Below are 26,094 nucleotides of genomic sequence, written 5' to 3'. Positions count from 1 at the left end.
GGTTCCCTGTGCAGGAGACAGGGGAGCTTTGTGTCCAGCGCTTCTCCATCTCTCCATCCTCCCACGGTCCGGCATCATGCACAGACTTCTCTTTTGCACTCTGCTCATGACTGGGCTGACACAGGTAAGTCCTTGTTTCACATTCAGACTCCAGCTGTACATCTTCAGGTCCAAAGGAAAACGTCAAGGAGGAGATGGGGGAAAGATACACACGGGTAATTATTTAATGAGAAACAGGGAGCCATTTTCCTTTCCAGAAAGTTCGGTTTTAGCTCGGGAGTTTCGTGAGAGATGCTCAACATTTCCCCCTTTGAGGTGTACACTCCGAAGCCTTCTTGCGATGTGTGAACAGTGCTCCCTTATATCTGCTTACACCCCAGCTCTCGGATGGGTAGCACTAACGGCCACAGCTATAAACATGATCCCTTCTTGAGAGGTTACAGGCGCGAGGTCATCTTTCCACAGCTTGCAGTGTGCAAAGAGAGAGCTCCTGGGGGGTGGGGGTGGGGGAACGGGGTTGGCAATGATTTTTTCCCCCCAGCTAAACCTGTCCTTGTTTGAAAAGAACGCTTAGGAAGGAACATTTAGTTTTAAAATTTTACTGTTTACTATTCCTTTCCTCAAGCCTTGGCTCTCTCACTTTTTGTGAATGAATCTGTCCGCGGGAGCTCTAAATAATTCCGAGGGCAGAGCCTATGAAGTTTAATTTAAAACGAACCATTCATTGACTTAGTGTTTTTGAATGAGAAGTTTAAGGCAGAGTTACTTGTTGATTTATTTACATGGTGAAGGTCACTGCTGGCCGGGGGCCGGAGCTCTGACCTCTTAGAAAACAGGGAAGGGTTGAGAGCGGAACCTGACCTGGGCAGCAGGGGTATTGGACACAATAAAGGAAGTTGTTCTATTGTCTAGGGGTGTAAGGTCTCAAAAGGAGGCTCTCCTTGATGGGGTTCTTCCTGCTGTCACGGCTGGAGTACATTTCTTCAATAGCTTTGCACCCAGCTCTCTCCTCTCCTGCACTCTATGGAGAGGCAGGTGGTTACCTCACCTAAGGGCTAGGACATGTTCTTAAATAGCAAATATTCCAGCACAGATGTACAGAATAAAAAATAAGTGCAAATACAAAAAGATCTTGTGCTTAGACCAGAAAATATAATTTTGTATTTAATTTTGCCTTAAGGATACATGGGTAGGTTGTCGTTTGTTTGTTTGTTTTTATCACAGTGATAAAATAACCTGAAAACCAACTGGAGGAAGGGATGGTTTATTTTGGCTCTCAGTTTCAGAGGTTTTAGTTCATGGTTGTAGGCTGGACATTTCAACCTCTGATGAGACACAACCTAGCAGCAGAAGCGTGTGGTAAGGTGGTAACTTACCTCACAGACAGAGAGAAAAGCCAGAGGAGGAGGCTGTTGGGTAACATAAAGAGCCAAGGGGGTGCCATGGCGGCCTGTGCATAGGTGTGCCCCAGAAATGATACCATGTAACAGATCTGGTATAAAGGGAGTTTACTGGGGGAAGGAGAGTAGTGAGGACCTGGGGAAGGAGTAGAGGCAGTGAGTGAACAATGATGAAGGGAGCAGGAAGGGGGAGAAAAGAATCAAAAGAGGGAGAGAGAATGAGGAGAACAGAGAATGCTGGGTGGTGGGCAGTCCTTAGATACTCAGCCTGCACCTAGTGCACCTGGTGGCAGGCCCAGGTGATGCAGGTGACAGTGGCAGGTGATGACCTAAGCCGATCTTCGATCCCTGAGAGGAGCCTTGTGGAATCATCTGTGAGCTAACAGAGGGGGCAGAGAAGATGTAATGATACAGCCCGAATGGCTTCAGTAAGGTACAGCCTTCCTGCTGTCCATTCAACTGAGAAACCACAAATGTGTGAATCCATGGATCAGGTCAGCGTACTCCCGATACAGTCACTCCCCCAGAGTCCACTTGTGAGAACGATGACCAGCCTGGTGTGTGTACAAATAGCTTAAGTGTGTACACATGCACTTACTCATGCCTGTATGGTGGTCAGTGTAGAGCACTGAGGGCCTGCCTCTAATTCTCCACCTTACTTTTTTGAGTCAGGGTTTCTCACGGAAGCTGGACCTGTGGTTTCATTTAGACTGGATGCCTGCAGGCCTGGGGGAATGATTCTTCTGCTTCTACCCCTAGACCGACCTTTCCTAGGGTACACTTCCAAACATAACCCAGGGTTTGATGGCATTGCCGAAATGGTGAATTTCTGCTAGATGCCACTGTGCCAGACATTCAGCCCTTATCTTAATCACCTTAACTGTCCAAATAATGGTACCAAGTACGTAGTAAACTCATTCCACACAAGACTGATACTCCAAGAGCAAACAATAGGAAATTAGTTAAGATCACAGAGCTGTGTTTTTAGAACATTTTCATGCTTTATTCTGTCTTAAGGTGTTGCTTTTAAAACAAAATATCTGAGAAGAGAAATATGTAAAATTCCTTATCTTATCCACATTTTTTCTTTCTCCCTGTGAGTCCTATTTTGTGTATTTTTACATTATAATCTGTTACAATTTCCTTGGTAACTTTTGAGACATGAATCTGCTAGCAACCCCCCCCCCAAAAAACCAAACCAAACAACAACAGAAAAAGCCAAAAAAGCCCCTCATACAAACAAACAAAAAAAACCCAACTGTTTTTATGTGGAAAATTTTAGTCCCTCATTAAAAAATCTTTGTGCATGTGCCACTTGGGTGTCACCTTTCACCGTGGTTGAGGCAGTCCTGTCCTGGCTTACATGGGTCAGGTGGCCCATGAGCTTCTGGGTCTCTCCTCTTTCCTCCTCCCATCTGGTATGCTGGGTGCGTGCTCTGCACTGCTGGGGTACAGGTATGTGCTCTGCACTGCTGGGGTGCAGGTGCGTGCTCTGCACTGCTGGGGTACAGGTGTGTGCTCTGCATTGCGGGGGTGCAGGCAGGTGCGTGCTCTGCATTGCTGGGGTGCAGGGCGTGCTCTGCACTGCTGGGGTGCAGGTGCGTGCTCTGCACTGCTGGGGTACAGGTGCATTCTCTGCACTGCTGGGGTACAGGTGCGTGCTCTGCATTGCTGGGGTACAGATGTATGCTCTGCACTGCTGGGGTGCAGACACATCTCTGCATGGTGTGTGCATTTACATGGGTTCTGAACTCCTGTCCTCACATTTGCAGTAACATCTCCTCGGCCCCATTTGCTTTTATTTTTTATTATGTTAGGTTCACTGGACACAGAATTCAAAATTGACAGCTTGGGGTTTTGTTTTCCTGTAAGCACCATCTCTGGGTACCCCTTGTATTAGTCAGAGTTCTCTAGAGTCACAGAACCCATGAGTAATCTCTATAAGTAAACATAGTCCAACTCCCCAACAATGGTCAGCAGCGGCTGTGAATGGAAGTCCAAGGATCTAGCAGTGGCTCAGTCCCATGAGGCAGGTGAAGAAGAAGAAGAAGAAGAAGAAGAAGAAGAAGAAGAAGAAGAAGAAGAAGAAGAAGAAGAAGAAGAAGAAGAAGAAGAAGAAGAAGAAGAAGAAGAAGAAGAAAGAGAGAGAGAGAGAGAGAGAGAGAGAGAGAGAGAGAGAGAGAGAACACCTTCCTTCTTCCAATGTCCTTATGTAGGTCCCCAGCAGAAGTTGTGTCCCAGATTAAAGGTGTGAACCACCATGCCTGGATCTGGGACTTGCTTTGTCCCAGGTGACCTTGAACTCAGAGATCCCCTTGCCTTAAGCTCCTGGGGTTCATAGCCACTTTGCCTCATGACCTCCATACCAAGATCCAGGTCAGAAACTCATATCTCCCAGCCTCAAGATCAGGATCAAAGGTGAGCCTTCCAGTTCTGGATTGTAGTTCATTCCAGATACAGTCAAGTTGACAACCAGGAGTGGCCACTACACCCCATCTTCTTCTTCAGCTAAGTCACCTCTTTTCTGTGTAACACTTTCCTCTTCCACCATCATGACTTTCTCTTATTCATGGACTTTCCCCGGTGTTACCCTTTAATTTCTGAGACAGTCTAAAGATATTTCAAGACAGGAAAAAGGGGGATTGGGGATTTGGCTCAGTGGTAGAGTGCTTGCCTAGCAAGCGCAAGGCCCTGGGTTCAATCCCTAGCTCCGAAAAAAAGAATAGAAAAAAAAAAAAAGACAGGAAAAAGGAACATTTATTTCTAGGTGGACAGTTCAGAGAGTGGCCATTTCATGAGGGAGTCTGTTCATCAGTTTTGCACTGCTAAGGACAAATGTCTGACAGAAATATTTGGCTCATTGTTTCATAGGGCTCTACCCTTCGTGGTGGGGTAAATTCAAATGGTAGAACAGTTCAGCTCATGATGGCAGAGGCTGATCACATTGCAGTGGACGAAGAAGCAGGCAGGGATACAGGGATAAATATACCCATACTCCCCAGTGGCATATTTCATTCAGCTAGATGCCCTCCCACCCCAATTTTTTTTTAGAATCTCCCAAAATAGCACTACAAGCGAAGAACAAAGTTTTCAAAACAGCCTATGGTTATTTTCAATTCAAACATGGGGCAACAGGGAAGAGAATGTGGCATGGTATCTCGTAAAGAGTAGGGCATGGTAGAGAAAGGGGTTGCCATGGCCAGGGCAAGCAGGACTTGAAGGTCCCATGCTCGCAAGTTTGCAAGGTAAGCCACAGAGATTGGGAGCCACTGGGAGTAATACAATCAGATACAATGGTATGTAGTAAGTGTAAAACGAGAAAGAAGGGGCTAAAGAATGTGAGGGAGAGGAGCTTGGATGAGTCCAAGTTTTCTGACTCCAAACACAGTCTAGGTACAGGATGGGCTTTGAACCCTGGTTTTCCCTGGAGGACATTCGGGTATCAATGCCCATTGGGTAGTCAGCTATGTGGGCCTACTGGTCAGTGGTGACGTCTCTGCTGGGAATTCAGTTTCACAGGTGCATAGCGTGGGAGAAAACAAGATGAGACCACGAACAAACAGAGCCATGCAACAAAGTAACAAAACTCAAGAGTCCAGGGTGCCATCCAGAATAGGCTATCCAGCCGGAGATCTGGGATGATGGTCCGCTGTAATGAAAGCCAGAGAAAGGATTTTACAATGAAGCGAGAGGGACTCATGCTGTGAGCCTGGAGTGACATGAACTGACTAAAAAAGTCACCATAAATGCTGAATAAAGGTGACTGTACAGGAAGCTTTTCTAATCACCCAAGGAAAGCCAATAGTGGGTTGGACCACACTGGTAGGAGAGAGGTAGGAGGCCAGGCGGGAGTGGTGGTGGTATATTTTAAAAGGTGTGATCGATGAGATTTGTCAATGAGATTGGATGTTAGAGTATGAGCCCAGCATGACCCAATGTATAAGGTCTTTTGGGAAAAACACATTTGCTCAAGTAGGGGGAAAAAAAGACTGGAGGAAAACAGAGAGCGTGGTCCACCTAGGTGGAGCGGTTAAGTAGGTCCTTTTAGTGAGTTCAGAAGAGTGAGCTGGTCAGGAGATGAGATAAAGAGAGGGAAGGGAGAGAAATTAACCAAGAAGCTTCAGTGCAAATAAAAGGAGGATGAAAGCTATGCAGGAGACAGAGGGCAGTGCGAAGGAAGGGGGAGGGGGGAGGGGGAGGAAGAGGAGGAGGGGCAGTGCGGAGGAGGAGGGGGAGGAGGAGGAGGAGGGGAAGGGGGAGGGGGACGGGGAGGGGAGGGAGGAAGGGAGGAAGAGGGGAGGGGGAGTGCGGAGGAGGAGGGAGGGGGAGGAGAAGGGAGGAGGAAGGGAGGGGGAGGGGCAGTGCGGAGGAGGGGGGAGGAGGAAGACTTTTTGGCACATTTCTCCTCCAGACCCATGAGTAGTCTCAGGATTCTTTTCTAACCTTTATCACCGAATGAAGCTCTGCTGTAGGGCGCAGGGCAGTGTGCCACCGGGTGCGACCCCTGGAGGACAGCCTGGAGCAGCGTTGGAAGTGTATCAGCGTAAAGAGGTCTGCCACTGGCCCTGCAGATGCCCCCCTCAGGTGCCCACTTGTCCTCCTGGGGTGAGCTTGGTGAGGGATGGCTGTGGATGCTGCAAAATCTGTGCCAAGCAACCAGGAGACATCTGTAACGAAGCCGAGAGCTGTGACCCACACAAAGGCCTGTACTGTGACTACTCACGGGACAAGCCTAGGTACGAGACAGGCGTGTGTGCATGTAAGTGTCTTCTGGGCTTGTTGGAAACGGCTGAACTGAGACACATTTCTCCCCTTATAACTTAATTCAGAGTGAATTCAGTTTGGCTACATGCAAAATGGATTTAGATTTTGTGCCCCTGTGGGATGGCTGGGTTTTACTGGATGATACATGAAGGCCATAGACACATGTTTGAAAGGCTATTATTTTTTTATTGTATTAAAGTTATATTGCAGTAGTTCTCAGCTGAGTTTTTGTTTCTCTTTCTTTCTTTCTTTCTTTTCTTTTCTTTCTTTCTTTTTTTTTTTTTTTTTTGAGGCAAGGTCTCCCTACTTGACCCTGGCTGTCCTGGAACTTGCTATATAGACCAAGCTGGCCTAGAACTCATAGAGATCCACCTGCCTCTGCCTTGAGTGCTGGTTTGAAAGGCATGACAGATTTAAAGTCTGTCTCAGGTAGCTGCTTTTCATGATAAAAAATGACAAAAGATTATGACTGTAGGGTCTGACTTCAAAATGGCAGCTTTTGTTAACACCATTTGAAAAATAAACCTGAATTCAGCCACTTCTGTAAAGAGAAAATGATCCCCTTCTAAAATGCATGATGCAAACCGTGAGGACGTAGACGTGGACTTCACTTTCTGCTCTAGTGTCCACCTGACTAACCACCGGGTCCTCATACTCATCGCCACACACTGGCAAAGCAGAACCTGACTCTGGGCTCTCTGAGTCTCAGTGCATGTCTGACTCAGACCATCTAAAACGACAGCATGCTGATGATAACCCAGAATGACAAATGAAATTACTGGGGACAGGAGCTTCTGCTAATGTGGGCTTTTTGTCAATTGATAGTCGATGGATTTGTAATTTAAAACTTCGTTTAAATTTAAAAGTTTGTTTCAACGTAACACACCCACCAGCTAATGGGAATAATATTTTCTTTAAAAAAGACCATTACCGACAGCAAAGTAAATTTTAGTGAAGAGAATGCCGTTTTGCTTTAGTGTAAGCCTCCCTAATGTCTAGCTCAATGTCTGAGTAGATCCTTCCATCTGGTTCTTCTCCAAGCTGCTGCTTTTGGGGTTGAAGTCTGAGGAAAACTTGGCTCCGCACAGATATGCAATTAGACGAGGGTGGCCACGTCAACATGCTCTGCAGACCTGCACACCCATCCTTCTGATATATTCAAGTGCGACAAGTGGTTAGGGTTAGGGTTAGGGTTAGAAATTAGCTGCACCCAGGAATCTGAGACTAAACCCATGAACTTTAGCTCTAACATAAATTACCAAACTCACTGGAGCTGTCTCACGCGGAATTCTAATATTGATGGGGATGAGGCAGGATTGGGAGCTTGAGTCCAGTCTGGGGTACATGGAAAAACCTTATTTTTTTTTAAACATTTTTAAATTGTGTGTGTGTGTGTGTGTGTGTGTGTGTGTGTGTGTGTGTGTGTGTGTGTGTGTGTGTGGTTGTTCAGCCTTTATGTATGTCTGTGTACCACACCTACAGCTGGCCCCTCTCAGCGGTCAGAAGAGGGTACTTAATCCTCAGACTGGAGTTGCCATATGGGTGCTGGAAATGGAACAGAAAGGAAGACCCTATCTGTAAAACCAAAAGCAAACACAGCATCCCCTGGAGTTGGTCTTTGACTCCTGCATGGTTTTGTCTCTGGGTATTTGGAAAGTACTGGTTTGCTACTGTGCACCTATTCAAACTGTATCCCGTTATGTATTTTAAACCATCACTCTCAGCAGAAAGCTAACATGTCTGATAGAAAAGTCTCAGCAGTGGCTCTCAGTTTCCCACTGAGAAGTGTGGGTTCCGTCACTGGCAACAAACACTTTGAGATGTTTTCTTAGAAGTGGCTACTAGGACAAGCTTCTGATCATCTCAGTCCCACCACAGTACCCAAGTCTGAACACCCATCTGAGGGCTATTTAAGAAATATTGCAACTGAAAACTTGAGTCTTCTAACGGAAGCATTTTCTTTAAGACTGCTATTGTACTTTTGCATACTGAATATTGAAAGAATAAAAAAATACAGCCAAAAAATCAGAAGTTTTGAATGCTATCTCAGCCCTAAGAAGCCCTAAATACCTCAAATTCCAGACCCTGCTCTCTACCTATAAGTAGGTAAAAGGTCACATTTCTTGAGCCTGCTCTCCCAGAAACTAGATAAAAGGGCTTAAAGATAAGGCCCTTAGATACGAGATCCGGACCTAGTAAAGATAACTCTCTTAGGCACTAGCTGACCATAAAGTTAGATTACAATCTTAAAAACAATCTTGAGAGACAGGAAGCTTCTCCTTGTGACTTTTCACTGGTGGTCTCCACATTTTCCAGTGACACCATCCCTGCCCCCTTGGGTTGTGGCTTCTTCCTTTAAATACCCCTTCCCCCAGCTACTGGGGGTTGAACTCCTGTGCTCCTGCATGGGATACGAGTCTCGACCCCAGTGCACTGGTTCCTATTGATAAACCTCATGTGATTACAGCAAGGACGGTCTTGTGTGAGTTCTTGGGGGGTCCCAAGACTTGAGTGAGGGTCTCCTCACTCTGGGGGTCTTTCAAATACTTAATTTACTTTGCCATACGGGATATTAAATGTAAATGGGTAGAGGTTAGTAAATTAAGTGGCATACTTTACTGTGCCACTTAACACTGTTAAGGTGGCTGTACTATTCTAAGTACAAGTGCAGGAAAGGTAGAACACAGCTACTGCCTGTGCTGCCCAAGTCATGCTAAGGCATCAGTCCCACTGATGATGTCACACGTCAGCAACCATGCCCATCACATCCCAGTGGCTTTCTTCTTGAAGAGCTTTGACTTTTCAGATTCTTTAAAAATACTCTAGCCATTCTGAGGGGTTGGTGGGAGACACTGAAATTGCTGATCCTGAAAGAGAGGAACAGGCCTTGGAGTCTCCTCCTGTTTTTGGTTACCTTGCAGTACCACAGGTAAACTCTGGCTTCTCCAGACTGCCTATGGATGCATTCTGGCTTGTATCGCTGTATCTGTGTAGAATTGTCTCATCAGGTATCAGACACTTATTTATAAGAATTTCACTGCAAGCTTAGGACTCCTCCTCCTCCTCTTTCTCTGTTTTCTTGACAAGGGTTTCTCTGTAGAGCTTTGTAGGTCTTAGAACTCATTGTAGACCTGGCTGCCCTTGAACCTGAGTTTGCAGACCTCCTCCGGAGTGCTGGGACTACGCGTGGCTGGCCGGCACATGACAAACCTTTCTGTAGATGTTTCTGTGAGATTCTAAAGGAGGCTTAAGAAATTAAGAACTACATCCATAAAAGAGACAGTTACAACTGGAGTGGGTCTAACCCACTGGTACTTAGTTTTATTTCTTTTTTGACAATCTGTTTTTTTTTTTTTTTCTTTTCAGATCTTGTGGCAGTTGGATGTGAGTTCAACGGAGTCCATTATCAGAATGGCCAAGTATTTCAGCCCCACCCGCTGTTCAGCTGCCTCTGTGTGAGTGGGGCAATTGGATGCACACCCCTCTTCAGACCCAAGCTGGCTGGCAGTAATTGTTCCTCAGCTAGAGGAGGAAGGAAGATCGATCCACCGGACTGTGGCCAGGGATCTCCGCAGCAGGGGCGCTCAGCGGGCTACAGAACAATGCCAGGTGCTCCTCCCCAGGGCTGTTTTCCAGGGATTCGCTTCCTGTGTTTCTTCCCCATCCCACACCACAGGCAGTAAGACCTCCTGGGCTGCCGCCTAGAGACTTACAGTGAGTTAGCAAGGAAGTGACTGCTTTGGGCAGGTATGCGCCAAGTATCCGAAAAGAAAAGAAAACTTTACATATTGGCTTTGCGAATAAAATATTCTGAATTTTAAATTTGCCTTACTAGATCAGGCAACTTCTAAAATCTTACACCTCTGCTTGCTCTCACCCCTTTCTTAGGAAAGTTGAACAAATACTGTTCACGAGTACCCTAAAAAAAACCCTTTTATTTGTAATCTACTATGGGCAAGAAGTTTGACCACCCAGTTCGTGTGTTTCCAAAGTTTTTTATATGGTACCAGAAGAAATGGAAAGTTTATTTTAAAAAAAACATTTTTTTGAGGATTAATACATTTTGAAGTTATGTATATTTGAAGATTAGTACATTTGAATAGCTACAGTATTCTCCATCAGTTTAAAGCTAGGCACCTATGTATGTAGTCAGGAAAGCACGTGAGAGTCCTGCTTGTGTATCTTGAGCATGTAGCTGCCACGTGTAAATGGTGTTTGAACTCACACACTGGAGAATTTTCCAGACAGGGGTTCCTCTAGGCTTACTTCATTATGTTCTTGAACCAGTAAAAATTATCAGAGAAGTGAGTTTTAGATATTTAAAACTGTGAAGAAATAAATCCTCAGGGATTCTGGTTATGTCAATTAACTAAAAAATTATCAGATTGTTTACATGGTCTCTCAGCTAACTGAATGCCATTACTAATGTCCCTAAGAATTCCGAAACAGTAAGCTACAAAAAGAACTCAGAGCTAGTCTCATCACTTCGATATTTGAGACTTAGGCCTCGGTGCTGTAAAGGGTACCTTCAGTCTACCAAGCCTCTCCATTGCTTACCTGTGAACCTGCGTTTATGAGCTCACAGGAACCTGGCCTTCGGTTAACGTCAATGAAAAGCCTTTAGAATGTTTGCGTGAAGAGGGTCAAGGTTTTTTCTTTACCTCATCTACCATGGGATCTGGCTTCTGCTGGGTCAGTACAGAGCACGCGGAGGTAACCCTCCTGCTTTTCTCAGTGCTCACAAGCGCCAAGCTTTTGTTTTACGGATCCCATCATTTCTTTGCCTTTTAATGAATGTTGAGCAAATTCCTGACCCGCAGGCCTCGATTTTACTGTAATCTGGGCTACCTTTATTCATGGCGGATGTGTGCCAGGCTTCTAGTCCGCTTCCTGCACGGAGGCCTTTAACCATTGTCTACGTGTAGGTATCTTGGTTTCTGCTTCCTGCTGCTCAGCTTTGTGCACAAGCAGGGTGTCATGGTTACACCTGAGGAAGCGCCACGTCGCCTGTCATCAGGCAGCACATGCTTCAAAGTGACTGACATTTTCTTAGGCCTGTGCTTTGTTAACTGACTCAACCGACCACCTTACTCCCCAAATACCAAGTTCAGGATGTACCTTTAAGAAACGTGCTGAGGTAACGGATTAATATATGCTGTTTACTAATCTGAGCCAAGGGTCTGGTTCACTGGACTACAGTAAGTCTCGTGGCGGTTTTTCATGGAGACGGGAGAGCTATTATCTTCTGTGTCTTCTGAGAGCAGGCAGTGGGGGGGCGGGTGTCCAGTTCCCCACTCATAGCTCATCCGCAGTTGCTTCCCCGAGTATCTCACGGGTGATTTTAAGTGTTTAAGTGGTGAGCATAGAGAATACCGTGGTCCTGACAACAAGGGATGTGACAGGCTAGATGAGATAGAAACTGCAACGACTGTTTATAAAGCTTTAATTCAGTTTGTTACAGTTTCCCCAGAATGGGCTGGTGAGGCTTGCCAGGCAAGGCTGCTGACCTGAGTTTAAGCTCCACATAAAGGGGGAAGAGAACTGACCACGGAGTCGTCCTGACCTCCAATCCACCCTGAGGCCTCTGCGCCTCATCCTCATCACTTCTAAGGCTAGATTTTAAAAAGTGGAAGAGAACTGATTTTCATCATCTCATCCTTAAATAGGATTTTATTTCAGATTTTGATGTATCGTGAAACTTAAGTGCTAAGATCCCATTGTTTACATCCAGGCGTGGTGATTGGTGCCTGTATTCCTAATGCCCGGAAGGCAGAAGGGTCACGAGTTAGAGGGTGGCCTGCACTATTCTGATTAATGTCCCGAATCCCCTAATCCTACCAATGTTTACTTCTGTACTTGCTAAAAAAAAAAAAAATCAACCAAATGACAGACACTGATGGGAACTCGGCCTGATGCTCAGAGGATGGGAGAGGCAGAACAATATGAAGAGGTAAAGACAAAAACATTAACCCTCTAGGAAACATGCCATGCTTGACTGGAGGGTACAGGGACTTAAAAGTGTAAGCTTTTATCCTTGCAAAAGCCTTAGAACTTTTAAATACCGACTTAATGTTTACAACCGGAGTCCAAGTACGTACATACGTGCGTGCATATGTACTTCCTCCATTTATTTTAGCTTACAGGAATCTCCCACCTACTTGGAAGAAAAAATGTCTCGTGCAAGCAACAAGGTGGACTCCCTGCTCCAGGACGTGCGGGATGGGGATTTCTAACCGGGTGACCAATGACAACAGCAACTGTGAAATGAGGAACGAGAAGAGGCTGTGCTACATTCAGCCCTGCGGCAGGAAGCCATGGAAGGCAGGGAAGGTAACGTGTGAGCAGACTTAACTGAGTATTGGCTCAGTGGGAAGGAGTCAGCATGTGCCCGTGTCCTGGAGGGAGGGGTATGCTTGGATCTCAGCAGACAAAGCACCTGACCACCGCGACTCTTACAGTCCAATTATCTCAAGGGCGGCAGGCATTAGTCTGGCTCCACTCTGCAGGGAAAATTTCACCTGTCAGGTGGGTCTTGAGCAGCGCAGCCTCTTACAACCCTCCATGCATACTATTCCTTCAGAGTAGACCTTTCTTGGCTTCTTTTTCTTTGCTCGTATTAATTATAGAAGTGTAACCAAAATAGTGAACGTAAGGTTTCAGTTGTTACACCGTAGCTATGAAAACAGAAGTTCTGATTGTAGTTACTGATTGTCTTGGAGGACCACCACACCAAAATGCTCTGTGTGTTACAGAGCAAGCTTGCCAAAGGACTGTTATCCTAAAACTGGCAGAAAACTGCCAAGAGAGCTGGTCCTATTTTTTGATCAAGGCAAGAGAATTGTCTTTTTTTTCTTTTCTTTTCTGTTTTTTGGAGGCAGGGCCTCTATAGCCCTGGCTGAACTGGAACTCACCATGTAGACCAGATTGGCCTTGAACTCAGAGACGTAGCCCTTTGCCTCTGCTTCCCGAGGGCTGGGATTAAAGGGCACACCGCTATGCCTGGTGCTGCAGGAGAATGGACTTAAAGGACCGAAGTGATATACTTGTGTGTATCACTTATGTACACGTAGGAAAGATTACTTTTTAGAAATGATATAAACTGTCTTGTTCTCAAGGTGGTCCCTATCACATTATCAACCCGACACCACAACTTTAAAGGGATCAAAATACCATCCATGGGGCTGAAGAGACGGAACACTGGCTGATTTCCAGGGGACCCATGTTTGATTCTGAGCACCCACACGCAGGCTCACAACCACTTGTAACTTCAGTTCTAGGGAATCTAAAGCCACACATGCAGGTAAAACACACATACAATTTAAAGAGGAATATTCTTTAAAATTAAAGCATATCAATTCTTCTATCCGGCACACACCCCGAACTGTGTGACATGCACTAAGGAGTCTGCTAAGTCGTAGGTAAATAAACACAATAAGACATGGTTCTTGGGATGTAACAAAACAAGAAAGGTTTTGTTTGTTGTAGAATTGGATGAAAGGCGGGACAAGAAACATGAGAATCTGATAGTATGACAGAGTGGGAAGGTGAGGGCATTTCATAGAGAAGAGGCTTCTACATGTCACAAGCGACTAGTTAATAGGTTTTAAAAGCCAACTATAAAAGCAGGGTTTATGGTGAGCAGCTCTTGGGTAGGCTCACTGGTCTCAGAGAATGGGGGGCAGGGAGTGCAGAGGAAGGTGGGGACAGAGCTGTGACCAAAATGTCTGCATTACACAGGGAAAGCCTCTGTGGGGGAGGAAGCCCAGTCTCTGGGCTGGAGTTCAGGGTAGAGGGCTGGGTATGCCAGCCACACCCTGTAGCAGGTAGTGACTGAGGCATGCTGGGAGAACCGGGAGGCCAGGTCCACCTTGATAGTTTAATAGACACCTAGGCTGCTTGTCTCGGGTCTGAAACCCAACATTATCAGTGCCCAAGAAATAAGTATATCTGAGATCTAATTCTCAAACTTAAAGGATAACCTTTTAACTGTTTCTTTTCAGATCCCCAGAGGAGAAACATGCCAACCCACTTTCCAACTCCCCAAAGCTGAAAAGTTTGTTTTCTCTGGATGCTCAAGTGCTCAGACTTACAGGCCCACTTTCTGTGGGATCTGCCTGGATAAGAGATGCTGCGTCCCCAACAAGTCTACAATGATTACCGTCAGGTTCGACTGCCCCGGCGAGGGGTCGTTTAAGTGGCAGATGCTGTGGGTCACATCTTGTGTGTGTCAGAGGGACTGCGGAGAACCAGGAGACATATTTTCTGAGCTCAGGATCCTATAGAGCCAGACGGGGAGGAAGGGTTAAGGCTCAATCAGGCCGCAATGAAAACACTGAGGTGTCTGCAAAAGGGCACGGCTTACTTAAGGGATTTAAAACACAAGAGTGACTATTCTTTGCCTGTTATATTTGTGACAATAGAAGTTTCTAAAACATATACAATAAAACAAAACTGAATGCTTGAAAATTTTAAATAGAACTCATTTCTTCAGTATAGCCTATAATTATGTAACATATGGACAAATGGCTCCAGGTAAGGATTCCATAGATAAAGAAAAATACCTAGCTGGGCGTGGTGGTGCACACCTTTGATCCCAGCACAGGGAGGCAGAGGCAGGCAGATATCTTGTGTGAGGTCAACCTGGTCTACAGAGTGGGTTCCAGGACAGCCAGGGCTACACACAGAGAAACCCTGTCTCAAAACACAGATATAAAAAGACATACTTTAACATTTTATTCTGTGCTTGGCAATACAGTCTATCAGACCCTGTCACATTAGTAGAGGGACAGCAAAACTCTTAGAAATAAGATGACACTATAAATGCAGACTCATCATCTTCGTGTTCTGAATATCAGTTGGGATTCTTCTAGGAAGGAGAAACTAGAATGTCTGTAATAACTGAGTGTCTCTTAATAACTGAAATACTGCAGTTTTCATTCCAAATACTATAAAAGTCTAAACTTCTAAGATAAAAAGCAAACACAAAACGATCACTCAAAGAAAGGAAAAAGAAAATAGTAATAAGTCAGCACACACCAGGTTATTTTTGCCTGAAAAGAATTCTCCCCTTAAAATTATTCCCTTGAAAGCTCAATCACTGAGACCAACCCTGACGATTCCGAAGGGAGATGTGGTGATCGGAGCAGTACATGAGAACATTTGCCACACAGTTCCGATGAAGATGTTGGTGCGCACGACAACGGCGACACGCTCAGCCAGCACAAGCTGCCCTGTTCACACATTTGCTTTTAAAGCGTTTATTATAAAAGTTACAAGTAGAGACAGGGCATGAAGAACTGCTCCTTCCTCTACGTCGGCCCCGAACGCACGTCCCCCTGCATGCCAGCGACGCTGGGATTGCACCATGTCGGGCTCTCTCTCAATGTTAGCGAATTGCTAGAAGTGATACCACACACTGGTATAAACAGTTGTAATAAAATAGAAACCACCATTTTAGATAAAATACTTCCCGATACTGTGGAAAACAAATTGGGCTTTCTGAGTCAGAAAAAAATGCTGAAACAGAAAGGGGACGAAACTGGATGAGAATCAGAAAAAAGTAACCATTGCATCTCTCGGCTTCTTCCCTCACGAGGCCACGCTCAGCCTGGGCACATCTGGCACAGGCATGCTCTTTGTGGCATCCAGGTCACTGTACTCCTGTATGAGCGCTGACAGAGAGGACACGGCTTCCGTAAAAGTGCTTTCCTCCATCCCATCGACTTGCAGGTAGTGATGGAGGTGAGCCTGTAATTGAAAAGTCACAATTACCACCCAGGAACTCTAAGGCATACAACTACACCATGGAATTCTAGCGAATGTTGCTAAAAACCATAGGTCATTTACCCATCTCTCCCTGGGAGCTAGAGCAGCTGATGGCTGCTGGGGAAGGGGGGCATAGACTCAGTGGTACACCCACTTGTAAGTAGCCTTGAGTAACTAACTCCTACCTCACCAAGGATCCCTAGAGTGGGGCACGGCACGCACGCACCCACGCACGCACACACACGCACACACACACACACACACACACACACACACACACACACACATACACACAAGTAGGAGGACTCTGAGGAACAGAAGGAGGAGTTCAGATGGAAAGGAAAAGAGGATGATGGGAAATATGATCAAAGCAGGTTCTAGGCATGTAGGGAACGTGCATAGGCCATTCAGCTTATTCAGCTTTAAAATGGAAGCAGGAATTTAAGTCAAATAAATATTGTGCCTAAAGATGTGTTCACCAGTACAAGAGAACCGTGACTAACATGAGGTAATCAATCAGTCTCTGACTGGATTTGAGACTCCCTCCTAACGGGCTTAGCCGTAACCCATGCCAAAAGCCCAGGACTCAGAGGTTAGAGGTTATACATCTTTTACCATTGTTTTGCTAAATGGACGTGTTATAAAGCTATTCATTTACATCTACAGAATAGTGCTACACGCAATGTTGGCCACAAAAGTGTTCTTCCTTCCTTCCAGTGGACAGTGCAGGAGACTGGTAACTGGTCAGTAAGGGACACTGAGCACTGAGCTATAAATGGATGTTACAGAGTCCCTTCCCCCACGCCTGACTCACCGTGGCTTGGAGAACACGGCGGAAGGCATGCAGAAAGAGAGGACGGCAGAGCACCATGTGCATGTGTGTCTACACACGGCGGGCCACGGTGCTCGCAAACTCACAGCAGCTGTGCTTCCCTGCACAGATGAAGCCGGCCAGTGGGGTGCCATGGACGGGGAGGGGCTCAAGAGGCCCCACCTCTAATGCAGAGCTACGGAAGGGGGAGCCATTCTTGCTCAGTGATGTAGCCACTGCTAAGTTGCATATGCTTCAGTAAAACCACAAACTCAATGTCATTGAGAGAGAGAGAGAGAGAGAGAGAGAGAAAGAGAGAGAGAGAGAGACTTGTTGGGGGTCCAAAGGGAATGGGAGGATGAGCGAGGACAGTGTGGGGTGAAATACTCAAATACACCCTAGACATGTGTGAAGTTGTCAAAGAGTAAATGATTTTTTAAAAAACAAAGTTAGTATATTGCCTAAATCCTACAAATACATGGAATTTCTCATTTATATTGGAAATAGCACAGGCGAACGTCTCTTGGATGGCAACTAGCTCCCCACAAACATGCCGGACAGCGTTAGCCCATCTCCAATGGCGTGCTTACCTTCTTCTTGTAGAGCCGCATGAACCTCTCTCTCAGCTCCAGGAAGGTCGGCTTCACACATGTGTTATTCGCCAGAGCTAACAGTGAATGCGGGTGGCCCACAGGAGGGACAGAGCACAGGCTTGTCTTCCAGCCTTCCTGATTCCAGGACACAAACTGCAGGGCGGGCTTTAATCTGAGATAAAAAACCCAGAGGTAAGAAGAACTAAGTCACTGAGACCGCCTCCTTACAGCAGCTCGGTCCACATAAGCTAAACAGGGACATAGGAGCATCGGTCCGGCTGCGAAGCTGTCATCTGCCATCTGTGTTTACAACCGGCAGCATCGCGTGACAGCACGATGAAGAACTATACTTCATGTAGTGAAGAGTCGCTCATCTAAGGTCACGTTTTATGGTAATTTGAACAAAGGCTTTCACACCTATTATTGTCCCAAACTGTACACAAAAATTATCTTAAAAAGAAAAACCAAACCTTTCAATGTTTCTGCGGAGATCGGAAATCTGTACCTCCCCTCTAACGATGAGAGCACAGGCGAGGTAGAGACCATGTCTGGGGTCTGCTTGGAGGAGCTGGTGGCCTTTACTAAAGGCGTCTGAAAACATCTGATCCAATCTACAAGGAAAGGGCAAGGCTCATCAAAACCTTTCTTCTACATGGGCTCGTAACATGAAATTGCCTGCTGGCACGATGGCCGTGGGTTATCTGCATTACAGCAGATGTTGAAAACCAAACAAAACCCAGGGAAGCCCACAACAGACAGTGACACCAAGACCAGGTGTGACATTTAAAAGTTCCTTGTGGATTTTTACTAGCACACTTTAAAGACAGTCAGCAGAAATTGACATGATTAAAATTAAAAATGTTGATACAAGTATTCTGTCTAAATATACCAAGCAGATTACTTCACTGAAAAAGGATGAACTTTAAATACAGAAATTCTACTACAAAACAGTTTACCGCTGGGTGGTGGTGGCAAATCCCACCACTTGGGAGACAGGTGGATCTCTGTGAGCTTGAGGCTAGCCTGGTCTACAGAGTGAGTTCCAGGACAGCCAGGGCTTCTCAGAGAGATCTTGTCTTGAAAGTGTAAAAAAACAAAACAAAAAAAGAGTTTACTACCAATTTACATTGGGTGTGTCTACATTAAAACTAAAATGCCCCTTCCTCTTAAACACGGTGAGTTCTAACGGTAGCAGTGAACAGTCAGTGCTGGGACCCACACTCTACACACGGCTTCTCTGGCTGACATCGTTACAGGATCCCTGGCAGACAAGGAGTCCTAACTACACTGGCACAACTGGCTGCTTGCTATTCGCTTAAATAAGATTTCCGAATGTCACCTGTAATATTCATTACAAATATAGAATTGCTACTTTGCCAAAATTTTAACCTTAAAAAGGAGTATGTGAGGGCTGGAGAGATGGCTCAGTGGCTACAGGCAGGCATTTCTCTTACAGAAAACAGGAGTTCGATTCCCAGCACCCATACAGGGCAGCTTACAACACACCACCAGGGGATCTGCTGCCCGGGGCCTCTGCAGGCACCTGCACTCACTCTCTCGCACATAACCCATTGCCAAGATGATGGAGAGAACTCAATCCCACAAGTTGTTGTTCTCTGTCCTTCAAACACATCACAGCACACACAAAATAAAAGTTAAAAATGTAAAAAGGCAACAATAAAAGTCTTTAATTTCTCCTCTCTCGTCAGGCAGAACCTGTCTATGTCTTTCAACGGCGAATGCCAGCACGAGCCCTTCAAGTTCATCATCCCCTAGGAGCTAAATGCATGTGTGTTTACCTGTGTGTATGTCTGTCTGTGCACCGTCATGTGCCTGGTGATCTTTGAGGCCAGAGGAGGGCATCAGAACCCCCGGAACTGAGCTTATAGATGGTTGTAAGTCATTGCCTGGGTTCTGCGGGTTCCCTGGGCTTCATGAATGCTAGGCAAGCAAGCAGTCTACCAACTGAGGGACACCTCCAGACAGGTGTTTGTTTTTCTGAGACAGCATCACTATGTATTCCAGGCTGGCCTGGAACCCATGAACATCCTTCTTCTGTCCCTAAGTGCTCACATCACAGGTATGCACTGACAGGCCCAGCCTCAGAGCTTGGGAACTCACCATGTAGCCCAGGCTGGCCTCTAACTTACTGAGATATGCCTGTCTCTACGTCCTGAGATCTGGGGTTAAAGAAGTGTGCTATCTATCATGCCTGGCCCTAAGAGTAGCCTGAGGTGATCTGGATTGAAAATGCAACAGCTACTACATAAAAGCCTTCCACGGTGCTTGGCTGTGGTAAGAACTAAAACATGATACCTCACCTACCCTACAAATAGTGCGACAAAGAATTAAGACATCTGCCCGAGATCTTACAGCTGGCGACGGAGTCAGCATTCAAATCTGCCGGATCCTATTAATCTATAAAAGCCTGAACACTTTGTTACCAGGTTTAGTTTCAGTTTAATACTCACATTCTAAAACAGCTTACTTCTAAAGAACTATTTGACTAATGAGGAATGACTGTCACCAACTACAGTTTCTAGGATTCTCACCAATAGACTGATACAAATGACCTGAGTTAATGTAAGCATCCCCCAGAGCACATCAGGGTCTCAGGCAATGGGAGCCAGCTGCACCTCACCTCCGGGGAGGAATGTTAACATCCGCCAGCGTGTACAGCGGTGTCAGGCTCGACACGAGATAATGAAGCTGTGGGAAGGGCACCAAGTTCATGCTGATCTCATTCAGGTCCATATTCAGGGAGCCCTCGAACCTCGCAGAGCTAGAAGGCCAACACAGAGCAATGAGATGCACTTTCATTAAGACAGTAATTCAGCAGGTTATACTCTCAGATCCTTTGTTGCACAGATCAACAAGAGCGGAACGGAACTCTTGTTTCTGAGTCACTGAAATTTACTTTCATCAACAGTCACGAATGAAGCCAATTAAAATACAACACACTGCCTGGCAAATCTTACTTCTAGATCTCTAAAGTGCGTGCAAGCAACATCTATTATCCCTGCTTGTTACACATTTAACAGCATCTCATTTAAACAGACTTTCTATTGAGTTAAACACGCACAGGACAATTATTTATTGTGGAAATTTTATTAAATTTATTAAGGGTCTGCTTGAAACAACAACATTCACGATCATAGATCATAATCGTAAAAGCTTGAGAAATGGAGCCCCGAGCACGGGAGTGTTTTGAGTGGGATGATGGAGATGAACAGATTGGCTGGTGTACAGCATAGCAGCATGTCTATAATGAGACAGCTCGTCACGGAACACCCACTCTGCTCTAAGTAACAGAGTTGGAGAAATGCTGGATTATTACTCCAACACATGAAACTCCGACACAGAGAGAGTGTCTGGGCAGCACATATTGGCCTCAATGGGGGAGAAAAGGACAGGAAGTTGGGTAGGAAGAGGGACTAGGAGGGTGAGTATGACCAAATTCGTATAAGAAATTCTTGAAGAACTAATTTAAAAAAAGTGTCAGACCAATCTGAAGGGGAAGAAAAGCCCCTCTAACTTAGAACAGCCTAGATGACTGGCTGGGCCTACAGCTCAGTGGTCTGGTGCTTGCTGTAACACACTCAAGGCTGGATTTAACAGTGTCCTGAAACCAACAAAGGAATAAGGCACAGTCAGTGTGGATGTCGCAAAGCTCGGTGAGTTTGCAGGTGTCCTGAGGGGCTACCTTGTCAGGCTGAGGAGCAGATTCGCCACAATGTTGTTCATGGCGTCGAAGGGTTTCTTGTGGCGCTTTTTAACGGGCCCCGTGTTCGAAGTAATGAGACTCTTAGGCTTCACAGCTGAGCCCAACTTTCCAGAATTTACCACAAGATCGATTTTGCTAATGATGTCAAATAAAGACTTGAGAGAAAAGAAATATAGGTTGAGAAGTTATTAATGAGACTTAGGTGATATTTTCCTAGCAAGAAAAAAAATTAAACATATTTCTTCCCTTAGCTGGAGAAGGTTAAAGTCCTGAACAAGCAGAGACACGTAGCACAGGATGGATGTAACACCCATCGGTGATGTCCAGTTCCGTAGCTTACTTGGTTGTCGATGGGTAGCACGCAGTCAGCGTGCTCACTGAGCTCCTTCATGGCCAACATGCTGTTGTAAGGCGAGGTGATGACATCGTCCTCGCTGGAAGGGTAAACCGCTGTCACAAACCGGTACACTTCTGGGAACTCGTCTTCAAGCACCTTTAACAGAAATGTGCCAAGTCCAGAGCCTGTTCCTGAGTTAAAATGTCAGAGAAAGGAACCCGAGTGGCTTGAAGTACAATTCTGAGGACTCTGGAATGTTTTACTTGTAGGTATGATTTTCAACTCAGAGAGAGTTGCCAGGCTGCAGGGTTCAAGTCTAAAATTCCATCTCAGACTCTGAGCATGAGTCCGGGATGGTGTTCTCTAACATTTTTTTTTTTTTTTTTTTGGTATTTTAATCATTAGATACTAAAAGAACTGAATATGAAAACTTCAACTAAGCTGGCATCCAGTATTCCTGATAGCAACTTAAAACAAAAACCTATTTTGACAGCTTTGGTCTCAAGGTTCATACCATTTCAACAGTATAGAAAACTGTATGAAGCAACTTCTAACAGCCAATACAACATGTCTACCTGGAACTTCCAAAGTCTCAAACACAGCATGCTCTCACTACTTACTTGAGAGCAGAAACTCTGGAAATCTCGTAACTTTTTGATGTCTAAAGTCACAAATTCAGAAAATTTTAAGGACTTAAAGGAGAAAACTGGGTCCTATCACTTAGTTCTGTGAAACTCGTGGTGAAGAGAGCTTGCAAGTTGATGTGGTAAAAATCCCCAGCAATGTGGGGCTGGGGATTTAGCTCAGTGGTAGAGCACTTACCTAGGAAGCGCAAGGCCCTGGGTTTGGTCCCCAGCTCCGAAAAAAAAAACCAAAAAAAAAAAAAAAAAAAAAAAAGTAGCAATGTGTCAGATGTAGTTTGTTGAATAAGCAGTTTTCAGAATCTTGTCTTATGGGGTATGTGCAGGCTATGTTGTTGCATGAAAATTATATGTATATAAAAACATGCACACACACACTCACACACACACACAGTTTATTGTGACTAAAATGTAAAGCCAAGGCTCCTGAGTATGGGGCATGGGCTGCATTTATCCACCATTAACCCAGAAGTCTAAGCCTTGAGCCTTCTCTGACTCCATTACCCCCAGTCCTAGAATGTGAACTTTGTATATGACAGTGTTTTGTTGCAAGCTCCGGAATGTGAAATCTTAATATCAGTTTTAGAAAGAAAAGTACATCATTTTTTTCTTCCAGACTTCGTTAATATGTCTGTTTTAGAATTAGCACATCATTTTGTTTCTGTTTTATCAATAGAGGAGCAAGATAACTCCATTTCGGATTGCAGATTACCTGGGAGACAGAGCAGTGTGGGTCAGGTCTCAAGGTCAGGTTTGTGATGAGCGGGATTAGGAACTGAGTGAATGTTTTAGTGTTTGTTTTTGTTATGGGAGGGGGGTGGGGAGGTTTGAAGGGGTTACTACAAGAGGATCAGTATTCTCATAAGCAGGCCACACGAGGACATGCAAAAAAGCTCAACTCTACTCAGGATAAAGCTGACCAGGCACAGCTGAAGCTAAGCCTTTCTCAAAAGCACCACATGGGAGTGTGGCTGAAACTGTTACAAGAGAATCTAAAAGTGAAAGAAAAATTCAAAATAAAAAAAAAAGGTCAACAGTGACAATTTCAGAGTTTTATACGTGTTGTGCATGTGCTCCACTGTGTGCCCGTGCTCCAGCACTGTGTATGCCAGTGTCCTTTCTGCTCGAGAGCTGGCGTCCAGCACGCCCAGGGGCCCGTCTGCCTCTTACTCCCTGGTTCTGGAATTGGAAGCACGTGCCCCACACCCAAGCTCAAACTCAGACCCTCATGCGTGTAGCACGGGCACCAACACAGTACCCAGTAAGCTCTCTCCTCAGCTCCAATTTCACAACATTTTTAGAAGAAGCTAAAGTGTGCAGACACTGAAGCATACACACACTCTACCAGGCAGCCGACCTACGTCTCTTGGGCCATACAACACAATGTAAGCCTGGTCCTTTCAGTTGTCTGGTCCTTGAGCAGGAGCCCCGTGGCTGACAGCACGCCTCACTGTAAGGAGACTGGACACGTCTGCTGGCGGATGCTGAGCAAGCATCAGGTCTGACAATAGGCCCCGCACACGCATGTTACCACAGCAAATGGCTGTTACCCCACAAACGCTCCCACAGCGAGGGCCGTTACCTCCTCCCATGGAGTGGATGATGAAGAAGCACTGTAGGCAATCGCAGTGCTCTGCCGACTTCCGGAGTTTCTCTAGAATCTGTTCCCGGTAAAGACTTCCAAAAACTTTGTGACCCACAGCCCTGACAATAAGAATACAGATTAAAAAAAAATATCCTTGATTATGATTTTATTATTTCCTCAATCTGAAAAAGATTGAAGAAAAACAGAGAACTATTTAAATTATACTACAAAATCGATTCTATCACATAGTAATTCCTATTCATCGCATATAACACGCAAATTATTCTCAAATATCCTTATAGGCAAGCAGTATTAACTAGTTTTTAAAACTTCATCTTCAATTTTTTTCCAGATAAATTATAAAAATTAATAATTCAGCTATATTTTTAAATTTCCATTTAAACTCTGAACTGCAGTGAATTTATATTCAACAGAAAAACAGAAAAAGGTCAACTCAACAGATACCAAAACGAAAATTTTCCAACTAATTTGTCTGGTTTAAAATAGGACAAACTGGTCACATTGCATTATCAGATGACAGTGAAGGCCTGTGCTGATCAGGTCTAGGAGCGACGCTATGACAGACCACAAAACAAACATGACCTCCGTGTGATGCAGCTTTGGCACACACGAATGCAGTGAGTTATACATAGCCCGAGAGGAAAGCTAGGTGGGCGGTCAGCCAGCCTCCGTTCTTAGGCCTTTTGGTTCCCTAGTATTATGGTCTGTATATGCTCGGCCCAGGGAGTGGCACTCTTAGGTGTGGCCCTGTTGGTGTGGGTGTGTCACTGTGGATGTAGGCAATGAGACCCTCATCCTAGCTGCCTGGAAGCCAGGATTCTGCTAGGAGAACTCTCAGCTCCTCCTGCCCCAGGCCTGCCTGGACGCTGCCATGTTCCCGCCTTGATGATGATGGACTGAACCTCTGAATTTGTAAGCCAGCCCCAATTAAATGTTATCCTTATAAGAGTTGCCTTGGACATGGTGTCTGCTCACAGCAGTAAAACCCTAATGGAGACACCCAGTCTCCTGACACATAGAATCCAAATTCATGCTTTAATAAAATTCTACATCTGAACTCTACGTGTGAACCCAAGTAACTGGTAGCAGATATTTAATACAATACAATGGGAGATTTACAAACAATGGGAAACTTAATTTTTAAGGAAGAGAAAAAGAAATCAATGTGAATTCTTTAACTGTTGGGGTGCATTTTTTTCCAAATCGAAGAGATTACATGTTTAAGAGTCAAAACAGCCTCTGCCTCAGGTGGGAAAAAAGAACAATAGTTTGCCTTATATCTTTCTGCTAATTCTGTTGATTCAGACAGACAGGAAAAGTTTTTAAAAATATTAAACCTTTAAGAATTGAGCACATCACATTCTCATGATTCACTTTTTGCTAAACAACAAGAAAGTACAAAGTGTCTGAGCACCTTGAAGCATGGCTGTCAATTAGTCAGAAGGGTGAGGCTGGAAAGGCAAATCGCGGCCGGCTTTCATTACTCACCACGACACGGAAACGAATGCTCAACCTTTTCTAAGGACACTAAGGGTAGCCTCACCAGTTATTTCCTGAGCCAGAGATGTCTGTGATGAGCTGTTTGCTATCAAACACGTCCCTCAGTGGGCCCTGGAGAATTTCATTCACCACTCCTTCTTCCATGTCAATCAAAACAGCCTGAAAAGAGGATTTAAATTTAACATACTTCCTTCAGTAATTTGCTCTATAAATTCAAGAATTCATAAGCTACATACAAGTTATATTATTCTTTTTCACAATTTAAGATTGAAATTTTTCTTTATGTAATCTATTGTAAGGATTAAAAAGGTAATTTCATCCAGCTCAAAATGATGAAACCCAATCAAAAAGTGGATTCTAAACTCTTAACTCTATTCCAAAGGGACCAGTAAAGAACAAAGGAACCCAATAATCCTTTCAATTGAATTCTAACAGGGTCTTAGACATCTAGAAGGCAATTCTGACCAGAAACAAATTTCTAAATGTAGGATGTATAAATGCATTTGCTCACTAGAAATCAAAATGGAACAATTTTAGCTAAGAAATGTCCAGTTCAAGTGAGCTAACTGCTAAAGCCAAGACATTTGACAGATGGTAAAGGTGACAAGGGCCCCTTCACTGTGCTCAAGCAGTTCAAAGGCAGAGTCATAGGCTCTGATTATACTGACAGGGGAGATAGTCTACACTAGAAAATAAGAATATAAAAGATAAAATTAAAGGAGATACAGCCAATGAAAGCAGGAATGGCTTGCCAATGGGACCTTGTGCTCCTTCTTCCTAGGACCACGCGCTCCCTCTTCCTAGGACCACGCGCTCCCTCTTCCAAGGACCACGTGCTCCCTCTTCCAAGGACCACGTGCTCCCTCTTCCAAGGACACATGCTCCCTCTTCTAAGAACCATGTGCTCCCTCTTCCTAGGACCACGTGCTCCCTCTTCCAAGGACCACGTCTCC

The 26,094-nt window shown here is 45.1% G+C and overlaps 2 protein-coding genes across 5 annotated transcripts in view; one reads left to right on the top strand and one right to left on the bottom strand.

Moving 5' to 3' along the window:
* Positions 1-76: 76 nt before the first annotated feature.
* Positions 77-15,890, top strand: Ccn6 (cellular communication network factor 6). Of its 2 annotated transcripts, NM_001170483.1 has the most exons (5): positions 77-124; positions 5,862-6,159; positions 9,531-9,773; positions 12,301-12,494; positions 14,165-15,890. In NM_001170483.1, the coding sequence occupies exons 1-5, from the start codon at positions 77-79 to the stop codon at positions 14,444-14,446; spliced, it is 1,065 nt and encodes a 354-aa protein (NP_001163954.1). In that variant the 3' UTR covers positions 14,447-15,890. The 2 variants fall into 2 exon arrangements, with proteins under 2 accessions (NP_001163954.1, XP_038954954.1); XM_039099026.2 differs by lacking the exon at positions 77-124 and having other exon boundaries at positions 5,998-6,136; positions 14,165-14,630.
* Positions 14,875-26,094, bottom strand: part of Tube1 (tubulin, epsilon 1) — a 19,543-nt gene continuing 8,323 nt past the window's right edge. Inside the window, exons 5-12 of one of the 3 annotated variants that reach the window (XM_006256529.3) lie at positions 25,185-25,300; positions 23,618-23,739; positions 21,398-21,585; positions 21,037-21,212; positions 19,975-20,115; positions 17,804-17,944; positions 17,331-17,505; positions 14,875-15,911 (exon numbers count right to left, since the gene is read on the bottom strand). In XM_006256529.3, coding sequence (XP_006256591.1) covers positions 15,753-15,911; positions 17,331-17,505; positions 17,804-17,944; positions 19,975-20,115; positions 21,037-21,212; positions 21,398-21,585; positions 23,618-23,739; positions 25,185-25,285 — 1,203 coding nt within the window. In that variant the 5' untranslated portion in view covers positions 25,286-25,300 and the 3' untranslated portion in view covers positions 14,875-15,752. Of the gene's footprint in view, positions 15,912-17,330; positions 17,506-17,803; positions 17,945-18,289; positions 18,410-19,974; positions 20,116-21,036; positions 21,213-21,397; positions 21,586-23,617; positions 23,740-25,184; positions 25,301-26,094 lie in introns of those variants that run through there. The other 2 variants (NM_001399016.1, XR_010060729.1) reach the window with 2 other exon arrangements.

The sequence above is a fragment of the Rattus norvegicus genome, chromosome 20 (assembly GCF_036323735.1).
Source record: "Rattus norvegicus strain BN/NHsdMcwi chromosome 20, GRCr8, whole genome shotgun sequence".
NCBI classification, from domain to species: domain Eukaryota; kingdom Metazoa; phylum Chordata; class Mammalia; order Rodentia; family Muridae; genus Rattus; species Rattus norvegicus.
This window is presented reverse-complemented; position numbering and strand designations above follow the sequence as displayed.